We start from the raw sequence: 11911 nt of genomic DNA, 5'->3' as shown, positions 1-11911 counted from the left end.
TAAAATAAGTTAGATATTAGCTAAGATTTAAACAAAAAATGAATTTTTAATCAAATAACTGAATAATAGACAAGAGTTACTATAGATATTTGTTATTTTATAATTGTACAGCTGCATAACTTGTACATGAAAATAATCTACAAGGCATTCATTTCTTTACAATTCAAAGGTTACTTTTACACTTTAACAATAAAATATTTGAAAGTTTATCTCTGATTAACTAATTCTAATTTTGTAAATTCTTAAAAATTAGCGTACAGGGACCCATTCCTTGAATAGTTCTCCAACTTTCTTGCGTTCTGAAATAAAATAATTTTAATCATATATCTATGAAACTTTTTTTAATGTATCTTAAAAATGATTTAAGAAAAATATAAATTTGAATAATTTATAACATAAATTACGCTTAATTAAAGTCATTCTAAAAATATTTTCCAAACATTGTTTAAAACAATAAAATTGATTTATTATAAGATTTATAATAATAACTGTTATAAAAAAAGTGCATTTTGCGACCTTATTACATTATTTATCAAAGTTAAATAGGTAAGTACTTTCATTAAGTATTTATAATAAAAATAAAATTAGATCAATTACCATCCATTTATTTATAGGGGTAATAGACAATTGCCACTCACAATGTACTATGATGAGCCATGAGCATATTATGGCTTTATCTTAAACTTAATTTTTAATTCTAGTAAGGTCAACTTATCTTGTGATACATTTTCAAGCCATAAGTATTAAAATTAAATATTCTATGTATTTTTATGTTTAAAACTGATTTTAATATAATAAGTTAAATCATTCAAACAACTTTTCTATTAATTTATCTAAAAAGGATAATTAGTTGAATATATAAAACTATATACTTTTTTAAAGTCCAATTTTTATAAATGAATGTCCAAATTAATTGAATAGTGGCTAGTATGACTAAATATCATAAGATGAAAATTTTGAATTTGTTTTCAAAATTCATATTGCATAACTAGTTAGATTAGTATGTTCAATGTTTAAATAAAAATAGGTGTCTTTTTAGCATAAAATTAAAAATTTTAAAAATGTTGAGTTGTTTAAAATGTTATTTAAATACATCTCTAGGAGGCAAATATCTTATTTTTTGGGTTGAAATTGACTAATACCAATAAAAATGTGTTCTAAGTATATAAATATTTAGCTTAACCAATGAGAACTGATTTACAAACAAACCTGGAGCTTGGAAATCTTCAGGGTGTAGTTGAATGTAATGTCTGTACATGGCATCTTTATCAGCCAAGTATGAAGTTCTATATTGCTTGTAATAATAGAGGGCAGTAGCGCCAATGATTCCAGCACCTAGCTTTACATGTAATCCTAAACAAAAATAATCCAATTTAATACATATAAAATTTACGTTTAAAATGACACAACGATATAACTCACCAGAATAAAAAGGCCTTCTATTAATTGTATAGGTGTACCAGACTGAACCCGCACCCAATACAAACCCCATGAAAGGAAACCATTTGTCTTCCAACCACGTTGTATGGTATTTTTCATAATCTGGTCCTGGTGTCAATAAATTTATTGGCGTTGGATCTACAGAAGTCGCCACTTTATAATCTACAATGGGCTTCATTTTCAATTTTTTAAAAAAATAAAATAAAAACCTAGCTAAAGTAAAATTTTATATTTGACCTCTTATCAATGTTATCAAAGATTTTACCCGTACGACCGATTAACTTGCCAGTATTGCCAATACCACTATACACGTAATAACTTCAGTCCGCATTACAAAAACTGGCGGTATGATTCATAGCGCGGACTGAGATATCTTAGTCCGCAATTCATAGACATATTAATACTTAATAGACAATATTAACATCACAATATTTTAAACATCGACAATAACTAATAAGTACCTACTAAATACCTGTATTTAACTATAATTTTTTTTTTTTTTTGTAAGATGATTTAATACTATATTAATATTAAGGTATTTACAATAGACTGCATACTATATGATAGTAGGCATCTTTTTTTTAATATGTTTGAATTAATTTTTAGAAGTTGTAAAAATGGTTTGATCTTCAATGTTGAGGGTTAACTCTGTAAAGTTTTGTATAATTATTAATTATAATAAATGTTGAAGTATGATGGATTAGATAGTTATGTACCTACATAAGAACACATTAAAGGCTAATATTTTTTATTTTTAATGTATATGTGCAGATATGAGACCAAATATTATATAAGTTGACATATGGGTTGTCTGAATGGCTATAGAAAAATAAATGATTTTTATTTATATAAAGTAATATAAATATTAAATATATAATAAAATATCATAAAAAATATAAGCCGACAAACTCCTAATAACTTTATAATAATAATACAAAAATTAATCTGTTTCTGTTAACTGTCAGTCATCACAATATGCAACTAAAGACAATTAAAATTAATAATTAAAAAAAAAGTTCTGAAAACATATCGCTCTATAAATTTAGATACTATATTGTATTTATTAATATATTATCTTGTTTTACTTTTTCCTCTCAACTTTGGATGATAGGTGCAATATTATTTCAATATCAATATTGCATCTTTTAGTACCTATTAGAATGTCTGATTAATCTCCATTTTCTAATTTTTAACTTTTCTTTACCTATAACATAGAAAATTTTTATCTATAATCTAAATCACTAAATAATAAATATATTACCAAAATAAAAGTCACCAGATGTGATGATATAAAACATTTTTTTTTTTTTTTGTTAGGGATTTAGTTCAAATAAAACTATCATATTAAATATATGGACCCATTTTATTTGGCAGTTAATAAATAATAAACAAAATATATAAACAAACAATAATATGCAAAGTATTTAAAAATAAACATTCTCTATAATTCAATTTTCACTATTTTCTTTTTTTCATCGGATACTTCAGTTTCTTGTTCAACAGGTGGAATTGTATCTTTTTTTATATTTTCTTCAAAATATTCCTGTGTTTTATCCATAGTTTGTGTTTGGAATGGAGCACTATTTTTTATATTTTCTATGTCATAAAGTGGCTTTATGTTGAACATGCCATATTCATCCATTGGTCCATTAATAATTTCACATAGTGATGGTGATTCTATTGTCAAAATGTATTTACATGTTTTGGGCTCTAACAAATAGAGTGCTACTGATTCTTCATTATATCGACCTTTTACACATTTATACCGTACCTGAAAAAAATTTTAGGGATTAGGATAACAGTTGAATAGTTAAAAATTAATTATTTACCTCAGTTTCTCGTTTATCGCCAGTTTTTTCACAGACAGATCCAGAAGAGTAAAAATGAGATATAACTTGTTTCTTGCCAAAAGCGTCCAGCTTAGGTTTTTTTTCTGGATTTTGAGATAACCACTTAATATGTTCATCTATATCAAATGTTCCTAAAACAACAATTTCATCCGGTTTTCCTTTTTCTTTGTGAACTTGTCGAATGTATTTATTGTAACATATTTCATATTTCCACCAGCCAGAGCCCTATAACAAATAACCATTTTCATTGAATATTGATCAATATTTCTCTATGCAGTTTTTTTGCTTACTCCATATAAACATAAGTCTCCATTCACATATTCTTCAATTTCATTGTTTGGTGTTTTGGAATGCATTAATAAAGAATCTTCTTTTGACAAATTTAATTCTGATTCTTTATTTGGTTGTACTTTAACTTGTATTTTAGTTTCCCCATTCTTGAAAAATATATGTAAGAAAAAATATTATTTTTAATATCCAATTTTATAACTCAATTTCAAAATGAAAAATAACCAATAAACCAATAAAAAGAATAGAAAAGCAAGATAATTTAAAAAATAAAATAATAAACCTTATCTATCGAAACAGCAATTATGTAATTTTCCTTTTTATTGAGGGGATCCTTTAAAAATAATAAAATTAAAAATACTTTCAAAAATAAAAATAATAAGTAAGTTTGCAACTGGTAAACAAACTGTACTAAATGTATACTAAAAATAAAATAAATTAAACTTACAGTTAACATTTTAATTTGTTTTTTCAATTTAGATGTATCAGATTGAAGGACTTTTAAGTTGTGGGGTTTACGCATTGAATCACCAACTGGAAGGCAATCAATATTTAATTCATCACTGTTTGGTGGCCTATTTAAATTTTTGCAAATTAATTTTACTCAATCGTGCAGAAACATAAGTTTTATAAAAATAATATAGAACATATTATTTAATTTATAAATAATAAATACTAACTTGTACCAGGGGTGTGTGCATAAAAATGATGTTAAAATGATCACTTCATATTGGCATGTGGATGTTTCTTTTACTGAAAACACATTATGTTTACTTTGAGGATAACAAACATACAAAACATTGGTTTGTCTTGGACGGCCACTAAGGTCACAAACTGTGCCATCGGACATGCTCATTTCAAAATAGGGTAAGTTTACACCATCAACTTTTCTTGTCTTCGTAGGTCCAGGATAATTTAAATTTGCTAATCTTTTCAGTTCTTCCTCTGTAAAATATAATAATTTAATGAAGTAGAGTATAAAAATATTTATAACTATAGATTAGTTATTTTTACACAAGTATCTATCATATCATTTTCTGATTAATTGTCACAAAGTCAATACAAATTATTTTGTACATTAGTTTACCTAATTTAAGACCATCAAATATTTTCCATTTTCCCAAGAAGTACTCTTGTTCTTTTTGTGTCTTTCCTTCACGTTCATTATGATATTGTCGGACATGCCGCCCATGGCATACCTCATAAATCCAATACGTATCAACCTGTTATAAAAAAAAAAAAATTGCAATTAAAATTGTTTAAATTGAAATCATAGAATATATCTTACTCTATAAGAACAAGCTTGTTTTGAGAATAATGGTGATAATAGTTCCAATGGGCTAGGTCCATTATAAGATGTGTCGGATTCTTTATTTACTTCATCTTGTTTTGGTAAAATACATTTATATGATTCACCAATAGCTGTCATTACATTTAATGTGTTTTCATCTTGTTCCTAATAATAAATTAACAATAAATTATTGTCATAAATGTGTTTACGTGTCTGGTCACTATCAGTGGCAAGACCTATGAATTAAAATTAACCTAAGACAGGTGGGTTTAAAATATGGGTATATCATAACAATTACAGTTTTTGGAGAAACTAGATTTCAATCAAGATATAATTTATGTTTTTCCATAAGATAGAATTTATACTTCCAGTTTTTTTTTTTAATGATGACTATTTATTACTAAAATGTTAATTTTAAAATAATTACTATTATTTTATTTGTTTTGGATGTATAAGTTTATTAATGTGAAAACTTACCTTCGCCAATCGGTCAGTGACATCTTTACCTGGCCAATTTATTTTATACAATATAGTATCATCGAATCCTTTAAACTCTTGTGAATAGCAAAAGTTTAATGAGAAAACAATGAGTAAATTCCAATAAATTCTATACGACGATATCATATTATAAAATAGTTCGAGAAGAATTAATCTTAATAACTATGGTAGCAAATTCAAAAGTAAGTAAGTTCAAACAATGTATTTCACTGACATTCGTTTTATATACTTCATCATTGTATGATGTATTAATATGGAAAACAGATGGCAAATTGACAAACACTAAAACACAGAAAGTGTAAGAATTTGTTTAAACATTAAACAATATGTAAATATACATATACAGTCGAAATTTGACCGACGAGGCGACGACACGATATACAATATATACATGGGTAACTAAAACATTATAGTGATAACGATAAGCTTCATTATTTATCTATTTGAAATAATTCGTAGGTAGATCATTAATAAACATAATAATATTATATTATTTACGATTAAAGATAGTGCTATCTTAAACAGTGGAGTAGACTCAAAGTCAATTACATTTATAAATTATGTACCTTACCAATAAAGAATAATTATTAAATTAATTTGGGACTATAGTACCTTTTTCAAAAATTAGGTATATCTCTTGAATCTCCCAATAGTAACGTATCCAGAATTTTTTTTTTTTTTATTGGGGAGGGTATTACTTTTTTTTCTAGTTTTTCCTATCTACTTAATATTGCCTATTGCATTATGAGCGAACCCCTTGCTAATAAACAATAAACACGTGTACTTTTTTCTTTTGACAACAATTACTTTGTTAGCAATTACAGTATAAAAATACCTGTGTTAACATTATTGTATGCCGTATGGTATATTGTAATATATTGGTGTTAGTATGTTTAAAATGTTAATGATACTATAGTCTACTCAACCTGTTTATAAAAAACGTTTTATATAATATTTTGATAAAATTAACTAAAATATATTATTTATTAATTATTTTTTTTTTTTTTTTTGTAATTTATGTGGTTTTAACTAAACCTATGAACCTTATATAATCCAAAACAATAACTTACATTAAAATATTCGAATAAATTGTAATATATTTTGACAATCGTTTTTAATAATATTATTTTCTATTCTTTTTTTTTTTTTAGTAGATATTCCATAAATAAGGGTGAGGATCAATTTTTTAAATACTTGTTCTTAACTATTACAACTTACAAGCTAGTCTACTGTTAGAGTCCGTAATATATTTTTACAAAGGAAAGTTTTTGGACTTAAAGACAGAAATCTTTTATAATAATTAATATTCGACATCAATTCAGTTTATCACTTATTAGATATATTATGATTATATTTATCGATACAACAGTAAATTAATAATTTGTAAACATATCATTTAATGTTTTATATTATTTTTTTTTTTTTTTATAATTTTTATTCATTATTAGAAATATATTTTAAAAATCATAATTTACATAGGTATTTAAAATTTAAATTACATTTACGATCGATATAGGTACTTATTGAAAATGATTAATATAATATAATTAGTAGGTACCAACATATTTTAATATGATGGTCTATAAATATAATGTAGTTACGATTCTATGTATCTATGTGCATTCTATACTTGGCACTGTACTGTCACTTAATATTGAAACTTAAAGTTTGAGTAAGGACTAAGAAGAAATATGTAATTAGCAGTTAAAATCAACTACCTATTACACGCTATAGTATTTAAAATAATAAAATCATTGGGTATTATATTTTTATTTTAAAATTTTATAAATTATTACTATTGATTATTTTCAGCGCGACGGAAATTTTAGAAGAAACCAACTTGTTAAGTTCTATTATTGCAATAGTACATCGTGCCGCCATCATGATTCATCTCTTGACAAGAACACCGGTCTTGATTACATTGACTTATACAATTATTAAATACATTGAATCTGGTTTCTTTGCAAAAATATGATGGTTGACTTGGTTGAGATGACCAATTACTAAGCCAATGAAGTACGTTTCTACGTCGACGATTCAAATGATGCTGACACTCTGATGGGCATATCAAAATACAATCACATGCACGTGGCGACGAGAGACTTCTACTTATTCCACCAACATCTTCACATTGACATTTAGCATTACAATTATCTATGCACGCGGAAAAGGATAGCCAACTGGCATTAACTTGCAGAAGAACAGTTCCAACGATAATGCAGTAAATAGAATACATTTTTATTTTCATTCAATTTTTTTTTCTGGGGAGGAGTATTTGACTAAATATATTAGAATCAATAATAAATATATTTAAAAATTTTGTTTTAAATTTTTAATTAGGAATTTAAATAATATTAATATACTAAAATTAAATAGCTATAAAACTGTTTGAAAAATCTTGTAGCATGATTCGGATATTAGTAAATCGCGTTTTAGTGCTTTGCAGATCACCAGTCACATATTGAATTAATTATTGGTAGGTTGTAGGTAGGTATATCATGCGAGTAAACTAAACATTTTTTTACTTTTATTCCTGATTATAGTATAAATATACATTAATCTTTGAAATGTAGTTGATGTCTTAGTGAAGTGTTTTCAAAATAAAACCAGCCGTAAACGAGTTTGATTTGTTTAGACGTGGTAACTTCACGAGAAATTTGTAATTAAATCCCGTTACTAAATCAAAAATAAATAATTTGAATTAATTTAACTGATCTAATATTTCCGCTATATTAAGTATTTGTCTAAATTATATTTAAAGTTACCTCAGTATAATGTGTCTAGTGTATGTTGGTGTAGAAATGTGTTAATCATCCAAAGTAAAATACATTTATTAAACATATTTTGTATTAAATACTAAAACTTTCTATTAATTAACACAATAAAATTTAAAGCAGGTACTTGTATAAAATATTTTATGAAATTCACTGGCATGAAGGTGCTTTCACCGCAAACTATGTAACATAACAAACTCTGTTCTAGACTTTATTTAGTATTTATATGATCCCTGCACCTGGTATGACGCAATAGTTTCCCATTATTATTTCTGCGATTAGTGGTGTTGTGAGAGGAGAGGAGTTGTAGGTGTATCATACCTCCACTCACTCCCTCCGTGTACTTATTTATTTATTACCAGTAGGAATTTTACAAAATTATGAAAAAAATGTATTACGATATATTTTTACAGCCATTATTTGATTATAAACATAATTTTTTTAATTAATTTTATCCTCATGCATATGAGCTTAAATACATTTCAATAGCTCATATAAGATCCAGCGAAACTTATACTATTTTATTAATGTTATAATCATATTTATGTATCGTTTGATATTTCACATACGTAAAAATTCGATTGGTGTTTATATTTATAAAAATAATAAAGTATACAAAAATATAAAAATAATTAAATGTTTAACGAATGAAAATGGATAAAATAATAATGTAAGTCAACAGTAATAAAATTGTGTATAAAAGAATCGATATAATTGTTGTCAATAATAACTAATAACAGTATTAACAATAACAACTCAATAAAGATAGTGAATAAACCAAATAATAAATAAATAGTTCTAGATAATGATATTATATACTATATAGTTTATAATTAATATAATATTATCGCTCGATGTAGACTTGATTAAAGTACTAATCATGACTGTTCACTGTTCATTACTAACTGCTAAGAATATTAATGATATTATAGTTGATTACAGATTAATTATTATTTAATTTAATCTAAGACAAAGTATTTCTTTAGAATAAAGATTTTTATTATTTTGTTGTAATCCAATAAGAATATATACGGGGCCTTAACATTTTTACTATCACTAATATAAGTATAAATTTTTCTAAATAATATTTAGATTAGTTTTAAGCTATTGCCTATTTATATATGCATAATGGAGTAAAGTAATTACTATAATCTTCATTCTTCTTCGTGTTATTGACTGCTATGACCGGGATGGCGGAATGCCTAACACCCATTCTTCCAGCCATCTCGGTCGGATGTTCGTTCCCTTCAATCTAATCCTCCGTCTAAGCATAGATTATATTATCTATGCATTTAAGGCACTTACATATATTTTTTATCAGATCTTCCCGGTGCCCTCTTCCCTGCTGGATCCTATTCTAATTTTAGATTATTATTTAGTAACGATAATAACGATAATAAAATATATTAAAAAAATCTTGTTTTATTTCGACTAGAAATTATGTAAAAAAAACTTTTCAAATACGTTAATAAATTTTGAAATAATAAGTGTTGTTTGATAAAATTAATCATCTAGTATTAAAAATATTGAAGATTCCATCACACGTTATAAATAAAAATATTAACTTACAATGAAATCAGACATATTCTATTACCTATTAGTTATTCTTATTACTGTTATTGCCTTATTGGTTACCTATTGACTACCTAGTACCTACTTATATTAGTCTGACACTTGTATTTTAAAATGTTTCTATGATCATACGGCGTAATAACTAGGCAATTTGACTACATGTTATAGTGGTCAGTGAGTAGGTACATTACATTTAATTACCTATAGGCTATAATTTATTAAATATTTTTAACATCATTTTAACAATAAATTGTATCATGAACTACAAATTACTTTATACACTATAATGCTGTACTTGCGCTTAAATCGAATGTAAACTCTACGTGATCATCAATGATCAATAATAATATTATGAACATTAATCAGCCAATATCGCGTACACGATATTTTTAATGTGGAGAGGGGATATGGCGTTAAATTATAAACAATTAACAATATTGTTTAATCATTTTCTTATGTCTAAATAAGAAAAATAAAAGACATACATTGATACACAGGGCCTGATTTACCAATTCGTGGGCCCTGTACAATTTACAATTTTGGGCCCCAAATTGTCTATCTTTATTTTCTTCAATGCTGAAATAAAAATGTACGCATAATATATTTTTAAACTAATGCTGTAGGTATATAATTAGTATATGAGTAGTTGGATCATAGAATAAAATTGTATTGTTAAAAATATTATTATTATTTTTAATATTTATTCAAGTAAAACAAGTAACATAATTATTATAAAAATTATCAAAAATAATTCACAAACGACTAATTAATATACAATAAATACGATTGACGTAAATCGCAGGACTGAATGCACCACGCAAAAACGCAAGACAACGTCAATAGTATTATATTATTATTATATAATATTACGACGATAATAACGACAATGAGATTTTGTTATCGTCAATGCTGACTAAAGTCGTCGTTTTTGAGAAATCCCATTATACTTTTTACATACTGTATAACCCACCAAAATAACCAAATAGAATTGTGTTTTCTCAAAATATTATGATAAAACGGTTTATAATTAATTTTATATGACCGAAGTCGGAGGGACCCCTCATACGAGTGGGTCCAGTGCAAATGTCCCATTTGTCCTTACATAAATATGGCCCTGTTGATACATCATTGTAAGCTTATTAGAAACTTTTAATAATTTTTTATCGCTTTGCTCAGATTCTAAAATTTATTTAGTTTTGAAAAGATGACCATTATTATATTGCAATTAAAAAACTGTTGCTGTATATTTTATTATACACCATAATAATATCAATTCCATTTGGTTCAGCTGATATTGGAAAATACAGTCAAATAATAATTTTTAGAAATAATATGAAAGAAATAGGGCCGTGGTTAAACTATTTTTTATTTATTTTATACTATAATACACCATAAGGCTTATAGTTATACAGGTACTTTTAAACAAAGGGTAGTTATATTTTATTATTTTTATTTTGATGCCCAAATGTAAAACATATTTATATCTTTAGTAAAATTTGTGAATTTTTAATACTCACCAAACTTACTTCCTTTTGTTCATACATAAATATAGTATATAATGACATTTACATAGTATTATATTATATATTATAAAGTTGACAGCTGATAGATTGTCTTCGAACTCTGCCCAAAATCAATTTTTGTATTCAATGATTTAACATTAAACAGAAATTTTACACATTCACCACCACTACGTCTCAATGACAAAGTTAAACTAGATGGACATATAGTAGATATCTATTATACAATAGAGTGACTATTCGGTTTTTCTGTTAAATTTCATAATTTGTTTAATTAACTTTAATAGTAGTTTAGATTAAGAGGACAAGTGTTGTTTGTGTCATAATATACATTCTGATTATTACTATAGAGTGCAGTTTATTTATTGTTTATGTTAGAGAAAATTTACTTATAATAAAATAAAATTCGCTCTAATATAGTCTGTAAGAAACCAAAGAAGAAATCGTTTTGTAGATTTACTATATGACGAGGTTTTATGTACTTGCTAATACAGCGGTATACGATATCCTCTTAAAACTTTGATTAGGTATAATGAGTTAATAATTAAATTCATTATTCAACATAATATAAGAATATAGCTGTTTTCAAATCATAATTTTTGAGGTATAATTAAACTTACCTAATATTGCAAAAATCTAGGTACCAAAAAACTATGAAGTTAATGAATTTTATGCAAA

General features: G+C 25.5%; 2 protein-coding genes across 3 annotated transcripts; both read right to left on the bottom strand.

The window, feature by feature from the left end:
- Positions 1-26: 26 nt before the first annotated feature.
- Positions 27-1683, bottom strand: LOC113557124 (NADH dehydrogenase [ubiquinone] 1 subunit C2). The gene is made up of 3 exons (XM_026962447.1): positions 1423-1683; positions 1210-1353; positions 27-299 (listed from the first exon to the last, which is right to left on the bottom strand). Exons 1-3 carry the CDS (start codon positions 1616-1618, stop codon positions 250-252), a joined length of 390 nt encoding a protein of 129 aa, XP_026818248.1. The 5' UTR covers positions 1619-1683; the 3' UTR covers positions 27-249.
- Positions 1684-2792: 1109 nt separating this feature from the next.
- LOC113556611 (endoplasmic reticulum lectin 1) lies at positions 2793-5760 on the bottom strand. 2 transcript variants are annotated; one of them, XM_026961664.1, is made up of 9 exons: positions 5347-5760; positions 4867-5034; positions 4666-4801; positions 4259-4523; positions 4027-4153; positions 3862-3912; positions 3581-3727; positions 3270-3515; positions 2793-3211 (listed from the first exon to the last, which is right to left on the bottom strand). In XM_026961664.1, the coding sequence occupies exons 1-9, from the start codon at positions 5491-5493 to the stop codon at positions 2882-2884; spliced, it is 1617 nt and encodes a 538-aa protein (XP_026817465.1). In that variant the 5' UTR covers positions 5494-5760; the 3' UTR covers positions 2793-2881. The 2 variants fall into 2 exon arrangements, with proteins under 2 accessions (XP_026817465.1, XP_026817466.1); XM_026961665.1 differs by lacking the exon at positions 3862-3912.
- Positions 5761-11911: the final 6151 nt, after the last annotated feature.

This window comes from Rhopalosiphum maidis, chromosome 4, assembly GCF_003676215.2.
Source record: "Rhopalosiphum maidis isolate BTI-1 chromosome 4, ASM367621v3, whole genome shotgun sequence".
NCBI classification, from domain to species: Eukaryota; Metazoa; Arthropoda; class Insecta; order Hemiptera; family Aphididae; genus Rhopalosiphum; species Rhopalosiphum maidis.
Note: the sequence above shows the minus strand (reverse complement) of the source record. Positions and strands in the feature narration are given on the sequence as shown.

What these genes read in the sequence shown, in the direction of transcription:
- LOC113556611 (XM_026961664.1), bottom strand. Translation starts at nt 5,493, where the DNA reads ATGATATCGTCGTATAGAATTTATTGGAATTTACTCATTGTTTTCTCA. An exon ending in TGCACACACCCCTGGTACAA is followed by an intron (nt 4,154 to 4,258) that starts GTTAGTATTTAT and finishes AAATTTAAATAG; the next exon opens with GCCACCAAACAGTGATGAAT. An exon ending in AACAAATTAAAATGTTAACT is followed by an intron (nt 3,913 to 4,026) that starts GTAAGTTTAATT and finishes TTATTTTTAAAG; the next exon opens with GATCCCCTCAATAAAAAGGA.
- LOC113557124 (XM_026962447.1), bottom strand. Translation starts at nt 1,618, where the DNA reads ATGAAGCCCATTGTAGATTATAAAGTGGCGACTTCTGTAGATCCAACG. An exon ending in TAGAAGGCCTTTTTATTCTG is followed by an intron (nt 1,354 to 1,422) that starts GTGAGTTATATC and finishes ATTTTTGTTTAG; the next exon opens with GATTACATGTAAAGCTAGGT. An exon ending in TGAAGATTTCCAAGCTCCAG is followed by an intron (nt 300 to 1,209) that starts GTTTGTTTGTAA and finishes ATTTTATTTCAG; the next exon opens with AACGCAAGAAAGTTGGAGAA.